At 39.6% G+C, this 23,727-nt stretch overlaps 2 protein-coding genes across 2 annotated transcripts; one reads left to right on the top strand and one right to left on the bottom strand.

Annotated features, from left to right (window-relative positions):
• Positions 1-569: 569 nt before the first annotated feature.
• Positions 570-18,635, bottom strand: LOC6582596. Its single transcript, XM_002008260.4, has 3 exons — positions 18,221-18,635; positions 10,176-10,445; positions 570-2,653 (listed from the first exon to the last, which is right to left on the bottom strand). The coding sequence occupies exons 2-3, from the start codon at positions 10,273-10,275 to the stop codon at positions 1,518-1,520; spliced, it is 1,236 nt and encodes a 411-aa protein (XP_002008296.1). The 5' UTR covers positions 10,276-10,445; positions 18,221-18,635; the 3' UTR covers positions 570-1,517.
• LOC6582597 (putative gustatory receptor 77a) lies at positions 8,126-10,166 on the top strand. Its single transcript, XM_044010117.1, has 2 exons — positions 8,126-9,244; positions 9,902-10,166. Exons 1-2 carry the CDS (start codon positions 8,126-8,128, stop codon positions 10,061-10,063), a joined length of 1,281 nt encoding a protein of 426 aa, XP_043866052.1. The 3' UTR covers positions 10,064-10,166.
• Positions 18,636-23,727: the final 5,092 nt, after the last annotated feature.

Here is a 23,727-nt window from a genome sequence, read left to right as displayed (position 1 = left end):
TATATAGTAAAATATAATAAATATTTTAAATTATATTTGCATAAAAGTCTACTGTCTGCATATACATGCAAAACTCCAATTAAATGAAAATCTTCATTGCATAATTGAAATTTCTTGGAGCTGTACGCAAAACTCCCGCAAACCGCTGCGTAAAATGAAATGAAATAAATGAAAATTTAATTATTTATAAAATACATTTTAAGGGGCAAATGCAATATTTACGTCCAAGCGGGTAGTCAAAGACACCGAGGGGGAGAGAAAGACGCAGCAGGAGTGGGAGGCAAGACACATTATGCACGCTGAGTGCACACACTCGATGCTAATTATTGCTTGCATTGTATTGTTTGTTATTGATTGATTAATGCAATTCCTGCTTGTTTACTTACCATATACAAGCCGCACACGAATTCGAATTCGAATGCGAGTGCGAGTGCGAATGCGAATGCGAATGCGTTTTCGACTGCGAATGCAAATGTTGAATTCACGTCTCAATGAACCCACAGAAATTGGCCATAAAGTGATTCAGCTCAGGATGGACGCACGCGTTGCAATAAGAAGTTCAATGTGGATTGGCATGATTCGCAATTGCTGATTCGGATTGTTTTTATTTTTTATTTCGACTTTAAAGATAATAATTAAATGGTATGGTATGGTACTACATTAACGGCAACGATCAGCAGCTGTACATACATATATATCTATATATATACATATATAAACCTATACATATGTACACATTGATTGATACATTTGCAATACTTTTGATAGCTTGCCTGCTCCTTCTAATTATTATTATTTTTTTTTTTTTATAGTTTTTGTTTATAGCATTTGTTTATAACATAAACTTATTAACAAATATCACATAGATATTCTAGCTTAGCTGCTAACTTAATTCGTCTAACGTTTAACGAACGGATATTTCATTTTGCTTTTCATTTAGTTTTAGTTTCTCGATTGTTTGTGAATCATTTTGAGTTTAGTTTCCAACTTGTTGTTGTTTTATATATATATATATTTTTTTTTTGTTTTGCTTTAAATATGTTTTGGCATTTTAGTTCGTGCATTATAATAATAAAACATTGGTGTGCTTAATACTATCCATTCAATTTGATGTACATACATACATATATACAACAAGTTTCTTCGTCTTGTTTACTTTCTATATGTTTTATATATATATAATTTTGTTTGAAATTTCTTTTAAGTTGATTTCGATTTTATAGTAACTTTTGTTTGCGCGTAATTTCATAAGAATACTTTGCTTTTGCGTCGGCGTATGTCTGCATGGAAGTGAGGGTGAAATTAAAATGAGATCTTTTAGATACCAAAACAACAAAATATATAGATATATATCTATGGTAATCAAATAATAATAATAGTATTAAAAAAAAAAAAACAAAATTTCTAGTTAATAGTTTTTGCTTGCTATGAAAAGTTGCATTTGAATTGTTTCTCTTTCCCTTTCTCTATTTCATGTTTTGCTTTGCTTTATTCTGCTTCTTCTACTCTTTCGCTTTCTAGACCTTGTCATCAAAGTTGGAGACGGGCCTGTAGGAACGCTGTTTGGCCAGCAGACGCCTTATATACAAGTACTCGGACAATGATATGAGGGTGAGCACCACAATTGCAATGTGCTTGACATTGTTGGGCAAATTATCCCGTTGCACGACCTCCACAACTTTGGGAAAGTCGGGCGGCTGGCAGGGCGGAGCTGAGGCGTCCAACCGGGGAAAGTCGATTAGTTCAGCATTTGGTGTGGCGCTCGGACGACTGGCGGTGCTGCTGCTGGTGGTTGTGGTGGTGCTGCTGACGATAATCTCATCTGCCAGCGGCACCACAGGCAATTCAGTTTCAGTTTCAGCTTCAGCGTCAGTTTCGGTATCGGCATCGGCATCTGTTTCTGGCTGTGCTGGCTCCTCGTGGTCGTAGCCATAGCCGTCGTCATAGTTGCTGGGCTTCTCGTGGGGCATGGGCGCACCCTTGGGCCAGCAGACGGGACAGCAGTGGTCCTTGATCATCACCTGACGCTCGCTGGGGCAATTGACATGGGCACAGAGCGGTATCACGCACTTCTGTTCGCCCTTTACGCACTCGCACTGATAGCAGCCGTCCTTCCAGCTGTCGCCGTCCTTGAAGTACATGTTCAGGTTCTTTGACTCGCAGATGGCATTCTTGCCCTCGTCACAGCTCTGCTGGCAAATGCGCGCCCCGGAGTTGCACAGACAGCGCTGGCAGCTCTGCAGCCAGTAATAGTTCGTGTTTCGCACGTCCGAACAGTTGGGCTCCGGCTTGCATTCGTATTTGCCACAGCAGTGGCCCGGCGTATTCATATCCTCCGGCTGCAGCTCGACCACAACCTCGCCCTCCTCCGTGTTGCAGCCGGGTATGTTGTAGCACGTCTTGCACATGCACTTCTTGGACAGACAACAGAGGGCGAACAGCTCGTCCGGCACCTGGCTGCTGTTGTAGACACTGCGCTCCGTTGTCTCCATTGCCCCGCTGGGGCTGCCGCCGACCGCATTCGAGCTCAACAGATTCACGGCGCTTATCTCGCGCATCTCCCGTATTGCGCTGTCCTCCGGGCACTCCATGTCCGCATCAGCCGGACATTGTATGGGATCACAGAGCTGCGGTATGGGCCGCCAGTCCATCTCTGTAAAAAATACAAAAAAAAAGAAATTCAAATAAATATTGAGCGAACTTTTTTATGAGCCGTTGACAAAATCACGTATTTTCTTTTTTAAATAAATCGATGGACATGGCATGACTGATGCAATAAATAAAAGCTGTTCACGTATTCCGCGAATGAGACTTTACACGAAACATGCTTAAATCCTTAAAAACGTTATGCCCGTATACGGGCGCAGAGCTTTATGTATTAAATAGAGGCTGAAAGTACTTTAAGTAATAGTAGCCGAGCGATTTTTGTGGAGATATATATAGGGGTATACTCGTATATGCAGAGATATTATAGAGTTATACTTATATATATGAAGCATATTTAAACCGAAGGACCCATTAACCATTGTTTAATTTTAAGTTATAAACTCGAACGTTAATAAATCAATGGAGAATGGTCAGAATTGGTTTAGGAAGAGCTAAGCAGGTCCAGAAGAACTTATACTGAGCAAGGTTTTGCTTCAATAATAAGCAAATTCTTAAAGGAAAGGCTTGATAAATTAGCTGAGGATTATATAAGGATTTTTCTAGATTTTCTATACACAGAGCTAATATCGAATATCATCTGTCTAACATAATAATATCAATTTCATATATATGTTCAAAATCAATATTTTAGTTTTAGTTGATATTGAAACCATTGGAAAGGCAGCAGAAGGCGTGACAGTATTCATAATACATAAATATATACATAGGTAGGTCGTTAATATTTGCATTTGTGTGTAGCAGTATTAGTTCTGGTATTAAGAGCACGCTTAGCTTATGTTTGACACAGTAGAAACTACTTTAATCTCTCTCCTTAAATGATCGAGTGGTGCAACAAGTTCAGGCTCGACTCCAGAGTTCGAGCTCGACCCCGACCTCAAACTAGACTAGAAATTCGGATATAAAGGTGAGCCAGGTGCTACACCACTTCAGTCGTATTCCTGATCATCTGCTGTGAAGTCGACTTCACCTTTTTGTTGTGTTGTGTGAGGCAAATATTTAAATAGTTAATAATATTAAAAATATTCTTAGCTTAATTGTTATTTTAAGAAATTGTTTAACAATACATATAAATAAATAAAATTAAAATAATTATTTAATATTAAATATGGTATTATTTGTAATTATAGGATATCGAGTTCTATATTAATTATGTTTATGCTAATCATCATTATGTAAATAGATTATGTTAGAGTAATCATCATAGTGGAAAGGCTCTCATTATCAGTTTGTGAGAAAGACACCTCTTAGTAAAGCACTGACTAAATCCTAAGTAAATAAGTTTCAGTTAATATATGCGAGAATAAATATGATATTTATCATTATAATAAATTACATTGCTATAATTATTATATGTTAAAAATCTTACTCACAAGAGAAAATCTGAAGAGCAGAAAATCTGGCCAAATCGTAGGACTGAATTAATTATAAATTAATTCTGTCGCTTTCTCCCTCTCCTTTTTTTCCTATATCTTTCTATTATTACATTTCAAGACTTTGTATAGACTTTATTATATTTTCCACTTTTTTCTATTCATCACAAGAGTCTGTCCTCTGTAGCCGCCTTTGCCTCTATTTAAAGACCTTTTTGCGCACTCTGTGTATTTTAGCCCAATTTAAGTTCATTCACCGGAAAACGCTTATACAAAAGATACGCACACACACACACACACACATTAACTGATAAGATACACAGCTCTATTGACATCCTTTTTCTTCAGGTTATAAATTTTTACACTAGACTGCAAATTCAATGTGCATATATAATTATAAGTTAACAAGAAATTCGCAGCTTTCTTCGTGTCGCGTTATCTCTAATTGAATCGACAATGTCTGTGGTGGCTACTCCCTCTCTCTCTATCTCTTGTCTCCTGTATATGTGTGTGTGTGTGTGTGTGTGTGTGCTGGTTGCTTATGTACCCGTTGGCAACCTTTCACTAAAGTCTCGCGTTTACCTTTACACTCAGCCGCACTTTTGTTTGCCAATTGGGTTTGGCAGCTGCGAAACTTTGCGGCTTCCTTTGAGCTCAAGTTAATTTGTCATTTTCACTCGCCCATATAATGGGAATTCCATTTAACTTTTCACTTTTTTACTGCTGTTCTTAAAATTTTCTTTTCTTTTTATTTTGATTATTTTCTTTATTTTATTTTTATTTTTTATTTTTATTTTTTTCAGTTTCTGCTCTTTGTTTCCTGCAAGTTTTTCACGCAGAAAACAATGAACTTTGCCCTTTAGCCAATTCAAAAGTAAATATCTTATATAAAAATCGACTTGATTTGCGCGCAAGTGGAAAGCTTCACAAAGCTTGCACAAATTAGGAGTCACGGAGTCACTACCCCGCTCCCCCTCTCTCTGGTACTTCGTTTGATGTACAGCGGAAAATTCATGCAGTCGCGTCACTGAACTTCTCCTCAGCTCTCCCCTTCCCCCTCTCTTCACCTCTCTCTCTCTTTGAGTGGCCTTCAACAACTTTCTTACACTTTATTTAATTAAAGATTTTTTTCTCTTAATTTCTTCTTCTTCATCTTCATTTTCATCTTCTTTTTTTTGCCGTTTTTTGTTAACTTTTTAGATTTTGTCGGTTTGCTGTCGTCGGGTCTTATCAGCGGGTCCAGCTTAGACAGTTGGGACACTTGTTCACCGCTCTCACATTTTATATTGAGTGCGCGATTTGACTTTGATGTGAAGCGCCAGCTGGCCAAGACTGGGGCAGGGGCGTGGGCGGGTGGGGGGCTTAAGGGGAAATAGCACTTTGGTTTTAGAAGTTTTTGTGTGCTGCACGTACACACAAATACATATACATAGATAGTTTGGAATAGTTTTGTATTGGGATATGCTCGACTAAAAGATGTCAAGTTGAAGAAGAAGAAGATTGTGTAAAAATAAGGATATAATATCCAGAGTAAACTATTTTTAATAGGTTTAAGATTTAAGAAATTTATATATCAGCTACAAGCTATTCATACATACAAATATACAGATGTTTATCGAATTATTTCGCTTCGAGTTGAGCTAATGAAACAACACAAAAGCATATTTTACAGGGTATCTCAAGCAGAGCATATTGCATATATATTCACAGATTATTTCCACCCGATTTGAGGTCATTCTAAATGCAGGCTTCATAAACCCCCTGTTCAAGCACTCTTCATATTTACAGGGTATCTCAAGCAGGCCATATTGGACACAAAATACAGTTTCAATGGCGCTGCTAAGCGAAACAGCGTAAAATGTGAATGAATTAGCAGTCGGAGTGTGAGACTGCAATGCCAAACAACTGTCAGTCAACCAGTCAACCAGTCATCCAGCCATTCAGTCAGGCAGTCAAACAGCCGAAGAGCTGCACAGGAGCAGGCTAAACCACGCCAAGCCAGGCCAATCCAAGTCGAGACAGGACTCAGCGCAGTCATATAACCAAGATAAAAACCGCACACTCGACGACTATAGAGGGTAGGGCAGAGAGCAGTAGAGAGAGAGGTGGGGAGGGGGAGGGCAATGAGGGCTGCAGAGTGAGGCGACTGGAGTGGAAGAGAGGAAGTGAGGGCAATAACAGGACAAAGCACACAGAAAGTTGCTGCAACATGGACATATTTTTTGTTGTTTTTTTTTTTTTTTCGTTTCTCCAACATTTTTTTAAACAATTTTTTTTTTTTGTTGCTCCCCTTTTTGTTGTTGTTGCTTTTGTTCGCTCTCTGCAAAAACTTATAAACAGCGTGGAAAGTTTACCATAAAGGCTAAAGTACATATACAACTCGAGTGTTTTGCATTTTATGTTGCATGAAAAAGAAAAAGGGGGGAAAACTCTTTAAAGCGAAAACTTTTTTAATAACACAACGACAAACGCAGAGAACGACAACGTTTTGTAGTTTTGCTAAGGGGCACATTTTTCACCCACAAAAGTCACTTCAGACCCCGGATTCCAGACCGAACCAAACCAAACCAAACCAAACCAAACCAAACCAAGCCAAGCCAAAACAAGCGAAGCCAAATCGTACCAAACCCCGAACCGCCGAACTGTGGCACAAATTTAAATTGTTAGTTTATCTTTTGACACTGATTGGACTCACGATTTAAAAAGAAATGAAATGAAAAGAAAAGAAACGAAATGAAATGAGAAAGCATGTCTTCGCAGACAGCTGAAAGCCTGGTAGCTTAATGGTTAGCATACCTGAGAATTTCTGGATTGGCATGTAATCAGCGGAAAGTTGCGCCAAGCTCTGTCAGATTAGGCTAATCTAGATGACTGACGGCATCAAGAGTTCTTAAGAAATCGCAGATTTTGCCTTGAAGCATTCACAAAGATAAGACTTACGAAAACTACTGTGGATATATGCTTATGTATAGAAAGTTGATGTGAGACTAGCTGAAGATAGCAGCAAATTATTCCTAAATGGAAAATTTCATGTAAAAATGTAGTATCATGCTTATTAAATAATTTTAATTTTTAAATTTAGTTTTAAAAATGTTTTAAGCTATTTAAATTACTTAAAAGATTTATAAAATTTAAATCAAGAAAATAGTATTATATATGGAACAGTTTTTAAAGAACTTGCGTATAATATATCTCGTATTTCGAGTCCTTCTAAATTAAAGCTCTTACACAAGCATTATTCATCTAAATATAATATGTAAATTTTTATCACTCTTCCTCCCTCCTTCTCCCTCTCTCTTTCTCACTCCTTCCTTCTCCCTCTCTCTCTTTCCTTTCTCTCCCTCTCTTTCGACTTTCATTACTCTATAAACTATTGTTCTCATATTACTCATATTTTGCTTACAATCCCATTCATTGTTCTCATTTCCTTTTGCTCTATAAGCTTTATTCTTAGGCTAACATAAATATTTATGTATTTATTATTTGGTTTATCTTTAATTATCGCCGTTATAACAAGGTTTAGTCAAGGTTGCGTGTCGAGTTGCTGAGCTGATTTTTCACCCTTTTATATACACTAAGTGAAGGTATTACAGCTTTGACAGAAATAATGTAATATATATAAGTAATATATGTAAGTATCTACATATATAATTCTACAGACTAAATCAAAGCTCACTATCTTCTACAAGACATCAGCTTAAGCTGACTCTAATAAATTTCCCTATAATGGAAATGCCCTCAAAGAGCATTTAATCTTCGATCTGTTTGCAGTTGAAGCTTGTTTCTTGTTTGATATTTCATAGAATCCTTTTGTTTCAGGGCCGCTTCGTGGTCGCTCGTTGCGCTGTGCTGGCTCTGGCTGAGTGAAGTCAACGCCTGGGCTAAGTGGAATTCAATCAGGCTAATAGCCATGGCCAGATAATCGTGATTCAATTATGACAACGCATAGCTTGACAGCAGGAGCACAAAAGCAACAGCAACAGCAGGAGTAGCAGCAGCAGCAGCAGCAGCAGCAGCAGCAGCAGGAGTAGCAGCAGCAGTTAGTCCGAGTAGCTCGATTCAGTTTGTGGCGTTTAGTGTTCGTAGTTATGTTGTTGCTACAATTGCTAACGAGTGGCACGCTGCGTGTTTTGCACCTGCTGAGTCAGCTCTTGGGCCTGACTGCCGCCTCCTGGCAGATGCTCAGCGGGCGTGTGGGCGTGGGTGTGGCGCCTGTCAAGTGCGAGCGGTATTGGCGCCTGCATGGCTGCCTGGTGTTGTTGTTTGTGCTCGGCTTCTCGCCGGTCGCCATGTGGATGGTGATCACACGCATGGATTTCCTGCGCCAGAATCACTTGCTGCTCATGGTCGGCTGCCATCGATATGCGCTGCTGCTGGGCTCAGCTGTGCTCACGCTCTACCGGCACACGAGCCGCCAGTGTCGTCTTATCGTCTTGGCAAATAAGCTGCTTTGGTGTTGCCGCCAGCTGTTCGCGCTGCTGCACACGTCCCGGCTGCAGAGCTCCGCCCACCGGCTGCACACGCGTGACCATTTGACAATTTACGCCCTGGCCGTCTCCATAGCCTGCTCCTGCAGCTACACCGTGTTTCTGCTGCGCTTCGATGTCGAGGCCCATCGCAGCTCGCTGTTTTTCTGCGCCGTGCTCTTCGTCTACGTCTGCCAGCTCTGTCTCCAGCTGAGCTTGGCACTCTATTTGCTGGCTCTGCTGCTAATTAGCCATCTGTCGCATCATTGCAATCTCCTTCTGGCTCAACTGCTGGCCGATGCCGTGCACAGCCATGAGGCTTTGTTTACACGCTGCCTGCCCCATCGCCAGCGCTTGTTGGACTCGCAGCAGCGCTGGCTCGCGCTGGAGCTGTGGCGTCTGCTGCGCCTGCATCGCCAGCTGCTGAGGCTCAGCCTGCGGCTCTGCTCGCTCCACAACGTTCAGCTGGTCCTATTTGTGATTTTCGTAGCCGTCGAGAGCATTATGCATTCCTTTTTCAGCTACTTTGTGACCTTCAGCAACTGGTGGCTGCGCAAATTTCATGAGCCTGCCCCATGGAATGTCGAGGCAACGGTCTTCAATGTAGCTGTCTTCGTCCAGCTGACTCTAGTCATTGGCCACACGCATCGACTCCAGCAGATCTTTCGGAAAACGCGTTACATATTCAGTGCGGGCGTGAAGGATGTGCCCGTAGACTGCAGCAAGGCTCTTAGCCAAACGGTGGGTAAAATTAAAAAAATATGTATATACAATATATAGTATAGAAAATATTGGCTTTTGAACTATTATAGAAAATATATTATTATATATGCACTGCTTTCATAATATAACATTTATTTTTTTCACATATTTCTTTATAACTTTTATTATATATATTAGAGATTTTTTCAGGTTTAAAAAGATATATCTCATCAACGAACAGTCCGATTTAAGTGAAATACATTTTGTTAGATAATAAAATTAAACGATTATATTCGCAAATTTTCCATTAATACAGTTTTATATTAATTTTCAAGAAAATATAAAAAAGTGTGCCAAATGTGTGTTTATAAACACATATGTATTATAAGTATTCTTATATGTATATACAGCTACTTTACTATGAGCATATACTTAATAATAGAACAAGCGCATATTCTACTGATTCATAGAGCAGTTTGATAAGGAATATAAAGTACATATGGATATATTATATATACTATTACAAATAGTTTAAACACGTAATCACCCTGTCTGTAGATATGTATATATAGATATGTAAGTACTAGATCAGTTTTAATACATGTATACATATATGTAACCTAAACCCCTAACTACTTCATCTTTATGAAGTATCTTTATATATAAAACATCAATTTCATATTCTACTCTTTGCAGCTACATCTCTACGGATTACAATTGCAGGTGAACGAACGCGTTTTCCACCTGTTGGCCTGCGGTCTCTTCAAGCTGAACAATAGCCTCTTATTTGGCATAGTGCAAACAATTATAATGTACACAATAATACTCATACAATTTGATAAGATCATGAACAGATAGCCGCAATGAAAAAATAATGATGTTTGCACAGATCGAGACATATTTACATATAGAGATAAATATATACATCTGAGTACAATTTAAAACTGAGGCAAATATTTGGCAGACTTACGTGTCGTTGCGCTGACGACATTCAGCTGGTTCCCGGTATAGATTAGCAGGCTGATGGTTATTAACAGGTGCTCGCACCTGGACTTGTGCAGCTTCAGCATTTTCTATATGGATTTATGATGTGCTCGCGCTCTGCCGATATCCTCGACTCAATCAATTTAGCCTTGAAGCCGCGCCGTATCAGAATCAACTGTATATATGTATATATATATTTATATATGTTTGTTTTTTATTGCAAAATCAAAACCAATTGAATTTCGTTGTATTTCATCTGAAAAGAAAGGAGAGGAAATAAAAAATTAATTGTCAAATACAAAAAAAGAAAAAAATGTTTACGCCGTAGTTTTATTCACTTTAAATGGACAACAGAGTGAGCACAAAAATATAATATAGTTGAAATACCCTAACCAAATATGGGTATTTCGCTTTGATTGGGTTGTTCAGTGAGAACAGTGGAATTTGTAGTTGATTTAATTAAGCTGTAATAATTTACTGCTTGGCTTGAACTAGTATTTTAGTTAGGGTATGTAGTGGGCTATTATACAATATTTTATGTATTTCTATACTAATCCACTTTTTCCCTATATGTATTCTTTATATTATATATTTGTATACAGGGCATTGTACATATGTATATTTTAAGGTCATAAGTTTGGTTGGAAGCTGATTTTTATTTATTTCTAAGTACATACAATGAAAATATTTAATATGAACTGCTTTTGCCTTTAGTTTTTTCTTCAAGTAATCAAAAAACGCTTATGGACCGCGTCTTTCTTCAGAGTCTCGAGGCTGAACTATTTTTTACATCAGACCTTTCTCTCCAAAATAAATATAAACATTTTATTTATTTATTTCTTATTCACATTAATTTAACAAAAAAAATGCATTTTAATTTGTCTTTTTATTTTAAAAATATTGGAGGCTAGACTTCTTTAAAACGTTTTTGTAATGTTATAAAAAAATATTTTTGTATAAAGCCCTAAAATATATATGTATATCTTTATATATATACTTATATGCTATATACATATATGTCTACTACATCTATCTACCTATATATCGAGCTACATCTTTGTCTTCTATCTTCCTCAAATTTATCTAAATATCTATCTATTTCTGCTTTTCTGTAACTTTACTTGAGCTCAACACTGTTAGCGGTAGAAATTTCTTTGTAGAAATATAATGGATTCTTTTCAGAATCATGGGTTATTGTAATTTTATTATAAATATATTTTTTATATATTTATATATTTATATATATTATTTTTTATATATTTTTAAGCCAGCAACATTTACGTTCAATCTTTAAGCTTTAAATCAACCATAAAAATTTGGATTTTGATAACAAACAATTGATAATGTATGTACAGTAAATTTATAGCCTTTGAAACCCACTCTGAGTACCAACTTTATGTTTCAGTTCCGTTTCTAACTTATATAAACACGCATTGGATCGTTGAACTGAAACTTTGCCCATGGAATTGACGACAATATATAGTCATAGCATATAACATCTATCTGATGTAAAGTGCTCTGAGTTCCTGCCTGGCAGAGTGTTTGTCTTTCGACCTGCCGCTGATAAGTGTTTAGTGCTGTTTTTATTTATTTTAATTTAATTGCAGTACAAAACAAGGCAGTAAACACACCGAGAAGCGTTACTAAGTCACAGGCGGACGGCCGGCCGGCCGGCGGGTCGATCGAGCGGAGGAGCGGGGGAGCAGAGGAGCGGACAAGCGGTCGGTCCAGCAGACGAGGCTGTATCACTGCTATAAATAGCAACCTTTTTTGGATTTGTGCGAATAGTTTTAATGACCGGAGGCAACCCGAAAGCAAAACCCAGCAACTGGGCAAACACACACACACACATACACACACACACACACGCACACACGCAGGCACACACACACATTTCACTCTCATGATACTGGCGTATCTCGTTCGAGATGCCGCAAAAACAAAAACTGAAAACTGAAAAGTGTTTTTGGGGGCCCCCAAGTGGCAGCAAAGGCAAGGCAGAAGCTGATAAACGTGCCACATGCGGCATGGGACGAGTTTCAGGTAGTGTCTCAGGTTGAGATTGTGGCTCGCATTAATTTTGTTGCCACTGCGGCATTTCGTGGGGCTCACAATCAAGTGAACAGAATGAAACGAACGGCGGGACAGATGGACAGACGAACGGACGAACGGACGGACAAACAAATCGTGGGTTATCTTCTTTTCATGCTGCATTCAATCAAATGCTAAAATGATTGAAAGACTTCTCCATGAAATTGATGATAGTGGGAAGAAGAGTCTGTGTGTGAGACAGAGAGGGAGAGAGAGAGAGAGAGAGAGAGAGAGAGATAGAGAAGGAGGGTGAATGCGTAAAAGATGCTCGTTTAATGAAGAGGCCAGACTATTCAAATGCTTTCAATCAACTGTTGAAATGATTGAGCAACGAACGAATGCAACTGGGGCTACAGGTTAACCTTTCAGCCTATAGCCCCAGTTGAGATAAATGTTTTCTCGAGAGCTATGTTTCTATTCTATGTAGTAAAGAGTAGACTATAGAGAATAGAGTAACTATTTAGTGTCAAATGCTTGTACTCAAATGCTGATAAGATTGAAAATATCAGCAATGTCTTCTCTGAAATGTACTTGCTAGATGTAAAAAAAAAAGTGTTAAATGGAAATGTTTTCAACCAATTGAAAAATATGGAAATTGTTGTGCCCATTGAAAATTTAGAGAGTTGTAGCTTTTCTCTCTCTTTGGCTCATCCTTCAATTCAATTGCTTTCAATAAAATCTTAAAATAATGAAAGAAAACCCATATGAACTTCTCTCAACTGAAAAACCCATTGAAGAGAGTAAACAAGTTTGAATTCACTTGTTATGCGAAAAAAGAGAAAGGCATTTCGGTAGGCTTTCAATCAAATGATTGAAGGACAAACACTGACAGTTGCTACAATTGATGAATCCACTTGAAGGTGACAAAGCTATTCTAGTCCACCTGCAGGCTACCTTAAAAGTGTAGCTGAAACTTTTGCTTTACATGAGCGTGAGCAAGAGAATGGGAAGGGGAATGAGTATGAGAATGAGAACTGCGTGAATACAATTGAAAACTATCAATCATGCAGTTAATCGAATTGTTAATTAATCAACAACAATGACGATTGCACACTTCCGACTGCCAGTGAATGAAATGCGAATGAAATGCTGCTGCCCATAGAAAAGTATAATAAATTGTTTCGATGGTGTCGGTGTCGGTATCGCTATCTGTATCGGTTTCGGTCTGTTTTGTGGTCACCGGTTTCGAGTGTCTCTGAGCTGGATGCCCATTGCGGTTCGTTTCTTTTTTTATTATTATTATTTCAATTCAATGCACCGCTTGCATCAGCTCTAAATATTGACGAAATTGATGACTCGATTCTAGATTATGACTATGTATGGAATGGCGATTGTGATGCATGACGGGCTCGTTCAGTATATTTGTTTACCGCATCGAGTTAAGGGTATGATGATAGACTGTTCAATTTGCCTGAAATGTGATCTATAAACAGCGCCGTAGAGTCATAATTCGATAAAAATATTCTCTTTCCAAATTGGCATAATCAATGAATTGTTTACACATTTTCCGCCAGACAATTTACGTTTAAACATAAACAATTTAGCGAACTCTGCTGAACCCATGTTCTACGAATAAAACAGTTTTTAATTAACTCAAAAGGATTTTTCGTTTACAATATCCAAAAATTATAGCCGGTATTCCAGAAATTCGGTAGTTTATTTTATATTTATAGGGAAAACGCGAATTCAGTGAGGTAAGATTTTTATAGCTGAACATTATTAGCATTCCTGATTTTTAAGTCTTTCCATTTCTTGAAAAATGTATTCAGACTTGTGAATGATACTACATTTTTGAGACTAATTATTTTTAATCAAACAAATTTGTTTAAACTTATATTTTTAATTTTAGATTTTTTAAAATATTTCAAGATTGAATTAATTGGAATAATTAATTCAAACTCTGTTGAACTCAATCAAGCTTTAATAGCTGAAACGTTTTATTTCATTTATATAGAATCAAATTTGATTTAACTTTTTTCTGTGTTTGAGTTTTATATTTATTAAATGCTACATGGACAATATATTGCCAAAAAAAAAAAAAAAATAATAATCATAAAGCGAACTCTGCTGAATTGAAAACTTTTAATTTATGTTTAAACAAACCTTTTTGTGATTTATTAAACAAGGCATTATTCTATAAACTTTTGGAAATTCTGGAGCAACATTCTTTTTAAAGAAAAAAATTATAAAATATCTTGGAATGAACAAGAGTTTGCATTAGTTTTATGTAGCTGAAACAAATCAATTTTGATTTATACAGTTTGTTGGCTAAATTGAGCAAAACTTGCCTAAAATATTTGCAGCTAAATTTTCGGCGGAAAATATAATGGGAAAACTTTTCATAATGTGGCGGAAATTGTAGACAAATTTTGTTGTATGAGAGTTCAATTATGCGCTTAACTTGGCTTTCTCTTAACCCAACTGCATGCTCTCTGTCTCATCCCCCCTCTCTCTCTTTCGCCACATTCCGCAAACTTTCTTATCCAATACACCTTTTCCCATACTCTTTGTCTTTTGGGGCTTGGGCTTTGCTTTTTCATCCAACTATCTAATGGACACATATTTACTCATACTTATTTCCAGCTAATATTACTGTTTGCACCAGGTGTACTTATGTACGGTACGCGAAACTGTAATCTGTATTTGTGTGAGTGTTTCATTCTCGACCTCTCTTACTGTCCCCTATTTGTTTCTCTCTCTCTATCTCTCTCGCTCGTTGTCTCTCTTTATCGCTCTTGCTCTCTCTTTCGCTCTCTCAACATATTTGTGTAGATGACTAAGGTTTGATAGCACTTGAGCTCTACGTAGTACACTTCGTTTCGCTCTGAGGTCTTGAGCGCTATGTTGTCTGCTTAAAAATTAACAACAACAACAGGAACAACTGCTACAGCTACAAAAACAACCACAACAACAACACCAACAACGATCTATGAGCATAATGGAGCTTTGTAGCCGACAGCGATAAGTACTTGCGTCTGCTGTTTGCGCCGTCTGTTCCCTCGCTTACTCTCCATCTCTATCTCTCTCACTCGCTCGGGCTTTCGCTCTCTCTGCCCACCCACCCTCTCCTAACAGCCTGCTTCAACACTTGGCGATTCATAGTCAAGACTTTGGCAGCATTTTTTTCGTATTTACTTTTTTGCTTTTTTCTCTTTTTTTTGTAAGTAAGTTTTTACCTCGAAAGCAAGATGAGCTTTATGATTGCCATAAATTTCACTTGAATGCGAAATCTGATGCATCTATTTCATGCCTTCGCTTTGCGCTTTTTAACTGTTGTTGTTGCTGTTCTTTTTTGTGCTTTTGTTGTTGTTGCTGTTGCTGTTTTGTTTTGTTATTTATCTTGAGATGCTACACATGCAAAACAGCAGCAGCGACGTCGAAGTTGACGGTCTTCGCTCTTATGCAAGTGTGTGTACATATGTATGTGTGAGCGAGTGAGTGTGTGTGTGTGTGCATGTGTGCTGGCGTATTTACTCGTGTTCGCGTACAATAATTTCACGTTCAACAACTTTTGGCTTTTTTGATGAGCCAGCAGCAAAAGCAAAGGCAGCAATAGCAGCACCACTTGAAAGAGCAGGCAAGAGGGTGGCAGCTGCTGGGTAAGAGGGTGTGCATCTGTGTGTGTGTGCTGTTGCTGCTGCTGCTGCTGCTGCTGCGGCTCGACTGTTGCCATAGCTACCGCAGCAAATTAAGTTCGTCATCTCTTTTGCACGCATTGCAACCGGGCCAAAACATAGGCAGCGCTTTGGGCTCTGGGCTGGCCGGCTCATCGGTTATGCTCTAGACATTTTGCCTTGGTCTGTGTGGAGCCGATCGCCCCTAAATACATACATACATACACTTGCAGCTGGGCATAATTGCTTTCCTTTCAACTTTGCAGCAACGGCGCAGTGCGAATTGTAAGCCAGAAGAGACTTATCTGATTGCTTATATCAATAAGATAGCCGAGTTGATAGGAATGTATGGCTGTGCGTGAATCGCCATAGATAAAAATATAAGACGTTAATACCAGTAGTGGCTCAGCAGCGCTATGTAAATATCAGTCTGATGTCATCCAAAGGTTAAAACAGAGCAATATCTTTTACATTGCACGGCAAGCTAATTAGCTCTACACACACACACACACACACACACACTTATGTATAAAGATATAGAAAACCTTTGTTTGCGTTATCTAAAGCTTTTGCCGGAAACAAAAGAGAACCCAAACGCAGGGATATTATCTCAGCGAAGAAGGAAATTTATTTAAAAATTTAAATATTTGTAATAATTTGTTATCAGACTCTGAACGTCTGAAGATCATTTATCATCACTTGAGAAGGGTTGCCAAAATTCCAAAAACAGAACAGCAGCCGTTGATTGGCAGCGGGCAATGCAAATCTTGAATTTATATAATTAATCATATTAATATAATCGGATTAAGCGCCGATCGCCAATTTAATATGCGCTTAAACCTTAGCTGACACTTTCAATTGATGTCAACTTATGTATGTCTCAGTTAGAGTTTTATTTTCGACCTTTACTCTGCCAAAAAATAAGAAGAACAAGAAGAAGAGGAATTTACCGCGCAAAGAGTATGAAAGCTTCGACTCTTACGCGGAGAGTAAGCTTTACTTTCTTGTTGTTGGTGATTTTGCTGTTATTTTTTGCTGTTCTGTTTTGTATTTGCTCTGGTTTCTGCGACGGCTCAGCTTACTTGGCAGCCATGAACACCGCCGCCAACTCTGTCGCTGCCTCTGCCACTGCCTCTGCCTCTGCCGATGGCGATGCTGCTGCTGCTGTTGCTGCTACTCCACTCAACTAGTTCACGCTTTACGCTTTAATAGAGTTCCATGGCTCATTTTTGGTACTTTCGGATAATGCGACCACAGCATACGCACGTACACACTCCCAAGCTCACACATGCATACACACACCCAAAGATACATACAATTATTCGATCATTGCTCGTTTATTGAGCGATATATTTATTTGCTTCCACCTTTTACGCATGTCGCTTTGCGCTTTTAACCTTGATTTTGTGTAAACAAAATACAAAAACACACACACACACACACATACATACACAGCTGTGCAGTATATTTTCATTTGAATGTATGCGTACCGCTGCTGCTGCTAAGCAAAAATTTAAAAACTTTTGGTTTTGTGTGCGTTTTTCATATGTGTGTCTCTCTCTCTCTCCCTCTCTCTCTGTGGTGTACAATTGAATGTTTGTGTGCGTTTGTTTAGTTTCTCGTTTACTGTACATTTATTAAGTTACCTATTTATAATTTGTTTATTATTTAGCGAAATGCCAATGAATAATGTTTAAATATAGTTGGCGACCAAAAATCAAATCAAAATGAATGAAATGGAATGGAACGGAACTGGAAACCTTAGCTCCATAATATAAACAACATATTTCTGTTTCTTTTAGCTTAGTTTTTCTTATTTCTTATTTGTTTTTGTTAATACACACACAAACACACCTACATACACACACTGACTATGTGACGTTATGCGCTGCGCTATGCTCATTTAATTTTCTGTGATATTATTAGATATGCTCTATCTTATCTAAATAGCATACAGTTATGTCTCTCTGCATGCGAGTGTGTGTGTATGTGTGTGTGTTTGTACGTCTGCCTTACTATCCAAGGCCCCAGCGCACTAGAGAATCAACAGAAAAAGAGCTAATGTTGGCTTATATAATCGGCTATAATATGTGCATAGAGAGTACAACATTTATAAGGTGCGGGAGCCCTTCACTTTGCTAACTGTGCGGCGACTGTGCCCATGATTTGGACGCAAACGTAAAATGCCATCGCACTTATACTTATATAGATTATGTGCACAATCTGTGTGGAATGCGGCTGGGGTAGCGGGGGCCGGAGCCAGAGAGAGGGAGCGAGAGACGGAGAGGGAGAGGGAGAGGGAGAGGTAACGAAACGCTCTACACACCTGCCACGTAAATTTTGTAAGCTCTCCCAATATTCAGAGCATAAATATCGTTTCTTTTGTATGTTCGCTTTTCCGCTGCTGCGCCCGACGACTTCACATGCTGCGGCTCACGGCTTCTGTGGCTCTGTGCAGTTTATTCACTTTGCACCTCTATATTACACCTTCTTTTATTAATATTACTATTTTCTTTGCTTGCGCGCTTTTATTTTTCGCTCTCGCGTCACTGCACTTTCTATATTTTGTGTAGTTGCTAGATTACATTTAGTTACGTTTCTTTATATTTTGTTTGCTGTAGTAGATCTTAGAGCATCGCTCTACTGTCTCACATCACATCACAGCGCACACTGACACCGACTGGTCCAAAATTCTTGTGCTCGTGCCCCTTTTGGCTATCACTCGGTAACTAAACCGTTCAAGTTTGCGACATACAATTTTAAGCTTGTCGAGTTGCCCGTCCTCTGCTCGACGCTCGACGTTCGACGTTCGACTTTCGTTGTTCGACGCTCAATGCTCAGCTCTCAACGCTCGACGTGATGATCGCGTGGCGGCAGCGCACAGTGGTTGCGCCTCAAGCTCTGAGCGCACAAAAATTGCGTTCAAGCTTTTTGCATAGGTCAACGGCAGCGAGCTTCTTGCTGCGTCGCAGACGACGCAGAGCAGAGTAGAAAACAATAATAACATAGCTTAGTCAAACGTCAGCTGATCGCCCACTGTGAGCCGGTTTTTGCGCTCTCCTCCACTCATCCACTCCCGCACTCGTTCGCTCTTTCACTCTTTCGCTCCCATTATAAGTGGTCAGTGCCGGCTAACCGGCTACTAGCCGGCAACCTGTGCCCTCACTCTCTCGTGCTCTCGCATTCGCACTTACTCTCTCGCTCGTTACACTCTTCAGCTGAAAGCTCTCGTGAGCTTCGGATAAACAAAACATTGCATGCATAATTAAGTGTGGACGTTTGTATATACATACATACACATGTACACATGTATTTATGTATTTCTGTATGTAGCTGTGCCTTTGTGTATGTAGGCAATTCTTTTTGGCAAACTCTTAACATGCGTCGCAAACAATTTTCGAGCACGCCATAAATTTTCACACACAACACTCAAAAATGGTGCCGCTAAGGAATTTTTTTGGTGTGCGTTGAGTGGTGCATCACACGCACTCGTCACGTGCATTCATTTCATTTCATTCCATTTCCATTCGAATTCCACGACCGATCGATCAATTACACTCATATATACATGCATATTAAAAGATCGTTGCCTTCATTGCCGATTTCCAGGCCAAGGCGTGTGTGAAATGCAAATGCAAAATGCAAAATGCAAAAATACAAACAACAACAACAACAACAACACCAACACCCTCGCCCTGCCGGATTACTGTACCGAAGAATTACAATCGAATATGCATATTTTAATGTTTTCCTTGGCATTTGCCACAAGTGCCTGCAGAGCGCGTTCAGGTGACTAATTGAGCAGATCAAATCGCCCACAATGACTAATCGTTAGGTGTTGTCATGGCGCAAAAATAAAGCTAGCTACAAGTCCGATATGGCAATATGAAGATGTTCTCAACTGTGAGGGATTGAGCATGGTTTGATTAAGATAGATGATGTGTGTCTAGAGAGTAATGCAAGTAAATATTCTATAGAGATTTGCAATAAATGAAGATTAACTAGAATATTTGAGACATTGTAGAAGGTTTCCTAATATCCCATTCAAATCCAGCTTTCCAGAAACCCATACAAAAACCATATTCCCATTTCTTGTTTACAGAAAATTTCCTTCCTCTTGTTAGTCTGTGGGCCCAGCTTGATTGATAAGCTATGCTTCATTCATAATTGATACTTAATATGCCTGCCAATAAATAGTTCTCTGCGCAATGATAATAATAATAATAATAATGATAATATTAATGATTGAGCTATTGAGGGCATTAGTTATTGTTAATGTACGACGATTTTGTCAAGTTTCGTTATGGTTATTGTTGAGTTGTTATGATCTGATAATGGCGCTCAGTTGTATTGTAGCTTAGCTCTGGCGTGGCGCCCCCACTGTCCCGCTCTAGTTCGGCTACAATTGCCATTATATCCATAGTTTATTTCATTGTGCATTTGGCTTAACAATTTTCATGGTCAGTTGCCTCCGGTGCGACATAAACTGCCACAGATAACAGCAAAAAGGCAGCCAAATCCGTATAATGAAATAAAAAGACATAGCCAAATAAAGCGACGACAAGACGACGTTGGCGGGAGGAGGACGGGGTGACAGGGTGACGGGGCGAGAGGACGACAGGGTGACAGCAAAGCCAAAATGAATAGCAGCAACAATAGCAACAACAACCACAACAACAACAACATCGATTTCACTTTAACGAGCTTGTAATGTCCCTAAGACGAGAGTAGTATATAAAAAGCGTTATGTATACGCCATGTGTGCCACGCTCAGCTCGACTGCTGGGTGTATCACAGTGTCTTAGTCTCTGTTTCTTCGTGTCTGGCTGTGTATGTGTGTGTGTGTGTGTGTGAATGAAAAGTTTGCTGAGCTGCTGTCACATCCTAATAGGATAATAACGAGCCAAGGCAAGCGAAAGTTGTTGCGCCTGCAACTTCCAAATAAAATATGTAGCCAAACAATAAACGATGATAAGGGGCCAACGAACGTGTCGTTCGCTCAGCCTTTTCCCACCAACACACCCAGAGAGAAGAGAAAGAAATGAGAAATGAAGAAGCGAAAACACCAAAGAGCAACGCCTCAATCTCATCCCTGCAGTCATTATATGCCAGTTCACTTAGATGCCGCCGAATTGGTTGCTGGCTGCTGGCTGCTGGCCTGTCCGAAAGGACAACGCCCGCTACAGAAACTGATAAGCAAACGACTTGCGGCAAAGTGCGCGTATAATGCCCAGCCTAGATCCATTCCATAAAGAAAAACACAACTCGGAACTGCAGCCGGTCATGGATGACTGCATAATGCTCGCGCGCTGACAGAAATGCTATGGGATCTATGCTTGAGGATTAGTCTCGACTCGTCAACCTAGACTGCTTAACCTAGACCAATCAGCCTATGCGAATTACAAGACTCTACACAACTTGTATTCAATTCAAATTCACAGCTCTACATAAATAACTCCATTTTCAATATTAGCTTGTGAAATCCCATATACTCGCCTCGCTACGCCGAGCGAGCATGAGAAAAAGTCCCTGAAGTGAATGGGATGCGATGCGGCTTTTCCAGTTGCCCATATGGTGGGTTAGGCGGGGTTGGGCGTGCGATGTTGTTGTTGATGTTGATGTTGGCGTAGTTGGAAGCCGGATAGGCGTTGCTTGTAGCTGCCAAATGGTAATTTATGGGCGGTACGCAGCCAAACGGGTAGGCGGCTTTAAAACGGTTCCCTAAATCGTAGTTCGGTACGGCGCTCGACTACCGACTGCTGGCTGCCGACTGCTGGCTGCTGTTGCTGCATACCAATGCCAAATTGAATTTGGCCAGGGATAAAGCAGCGCGAACGAATGTCTCTTTAGCGGCCCGAATCCTATTTGTACATCATCTCAAAGGTGGCTTTAAAGGATAAACTGCAAAGTGGGAATTGACTATGGCAACTGGCTAAGGCTTTGTAGGGCTGTTTTGTATCTAAACGCCCCGCTGGAACAACTACAAATATATCCAACTATATGATGCATAGCAAATTGCCAAGTGTTGAATTGTGGAATGTGGGTGTTATGCATGGACGTGGGTAAGGTGTAGTTTGTAGGGTACTTTTTGGGACAGGACTGCAAATTGGCATTTGAATGGGAAAGTGAGGGGGTTGGCTTGGCTTGAATGAAATATTATTCTGGACCTAGTTGGTTATCTATAGAGTAATATTTTGTTTGTTTGTATTAGAAAGTCTAGGCTATCTTTGTATATGGATCAAAGGAAACAGCTTTTAAGGAAATACCGCTAATTCAGTTATCTCTTATTGCAGATTTTTGCCGATTGTCGTGATAGGACATTGGTTTCGAGGAAATACTTCTCTGTATAGCTAGCTATATCAGCTAGTTAACTCGTCTACTCTCGGAAGTCTGTGAGCTGATTTAAAGGAATCATCTAGAAAGCATAGACCCAATGGGCTCTAGACCTGATAGCAGTTTCGGTAAGCTCAATAAGTTTTATTATTTAATATTTAAGAGAATATATTTTCCATCTTTTTTTCAGTTTTCCATAGAGAACACCTGATGAGTCTTCATTCTTCACTCAACTCAACTCTTTAGTTGCTCTAAGCAAACCCGTTCAAGCATTCCCTGGAGCTTGAGTAAAGTCTTGAATCTCACGGATAAATCTGTGAATTACACAAGCGTACTCTTCTATTCTAGTTAACTCTAATGAGCGCATTTTATCGATACTTGTCTTCTCCTTCTGCTGCTGCTGTTGCTCGCTTCCTTTTTATTAAGAAACCCAACAGATTTGCTAGTGATTACTGGTTTTCCCACCCACACTCAAGGCGGCACATAGACATCCGCATGGTAGTGCGAGTGAGTGTGAGTGAGAGATGATGGCGAAAATCATCTCGACAGCTGAACAAACAAGTCATAATTTGACGAGGAAATCGCTGCCATTGCTGCGCATCCTGCTTCCTGCTGCCTCCACAATTTTCCTGTGTGTATCGTCCCTTTTTTTTCTGCTGCCGTCATTTAGCCGTTAGGAAAACCCCTAAACGTTCATTGTTCAAAAATCCAAAAAGGAGTTATTTCTCTAGTTCCACACACACATATAAACACTCCCTCCCCTCCACACACACACACACACACACACACACGCATGGGGCAATCCGTAGCACTCACATCTTCATTTCCCTATCCTGTTCATCAGCTAGCAAAATGTCGCTCATTTATTTTGATTACCTTTTGCAGAGCGGGTAAAATGCCAACAGATTTTTCTCTCTTACTCGATGCGTTTTTCATTTCTTCATTACGTTTTATTTTCCAGAGCATACACTTTTAATATACCCTGTCCATTTGTAGTTCATCTGGACGAGTCCGATGAGTCCAAGGGGGGGCGGATTTCTATTTGGCTTAGTTGTTCGGCTGCTGCTGCTGCTTCTTCTGTCTTCTGGCCAACTTGAATTTTAGTTAAGAGCTGAATCATGGCCATCAGCGTTGATGAGCTCTATTCCCCGGTGACACTTTTCGCTTCGTACAAATTTAGTGTGGCAAATTTAGCACACACACACACACACAGAGGGAGGAGAGAGGGAGGGAGACAGAGACACGCGCCACAATGGGCAATGGGCAATAATAAAGTTGCTAGAGTTGAGCGAGGATCCTTGTTGGCTCGTCTCGTCCTGTCTGGGGGTCCATGTTTCCGTTTCGTCTTGACTTTTGTTTGCCATTCTTGCCAAAACGAAATTCCATTATGAATCCTTGCTCATTGTTTTGTGCAATGTCGGTTTGTGGGTTTATCAAGGGCGTGCCGTTCCGTTCCGTTCCGTTCTGTTCTGTTCTGTACCGGGAGCTCCTGGTTGCTAC

Source organism: Drosophila mojavensis, unplaced genomic scaffold, assembly GCF_018153725.1.
Source record: "Drosophila mojavensis isolate 15081-1352.22 unplaced genomic scaffold, ASM1815372v1 contig_74, whole genome shotgun sequence".
Taxonomy (NCBI): domain Eukaryota; kingdom Metazoa; phylum Arthropoda; class Insecta; order Diptera; family Drosophilidae; genus Drosophila; species Drosophila mojavensis.
This window is presented reverse-complemented; position numbering and strand designations above follow the sequence as displayed.

Coding starts and splice junctions, on each gene's coding strand:
- LOC6582597 (XM_044010117.1), top strand. CDS start 8,126: ATGTTGTTGCTACAATTGCTAACGAGTGGCACGCTGCGTGTTTTGCAC. Junction 9,245..9,901: donor GCAAGGCTCTTAGCCAAACG/GTGGGTAAAATT, acceptor TACTCTTTGCAG/CTACATCTCTACGGATTACA.
- LOC6582596 (XM_002008260.4), bottom strand. CDS start 10,275: ATGCTGAAGCTGCACAAGTCCAGGTGCGAGCACCTGTTAATAACCATC. Junction 2,654..10,175: donor TGTCGTCAGCGCAACGACAC/GTAAGTCTGCCA, acceptor TATTTTTTACAG/AGATGGACTGGCGGCCCATA.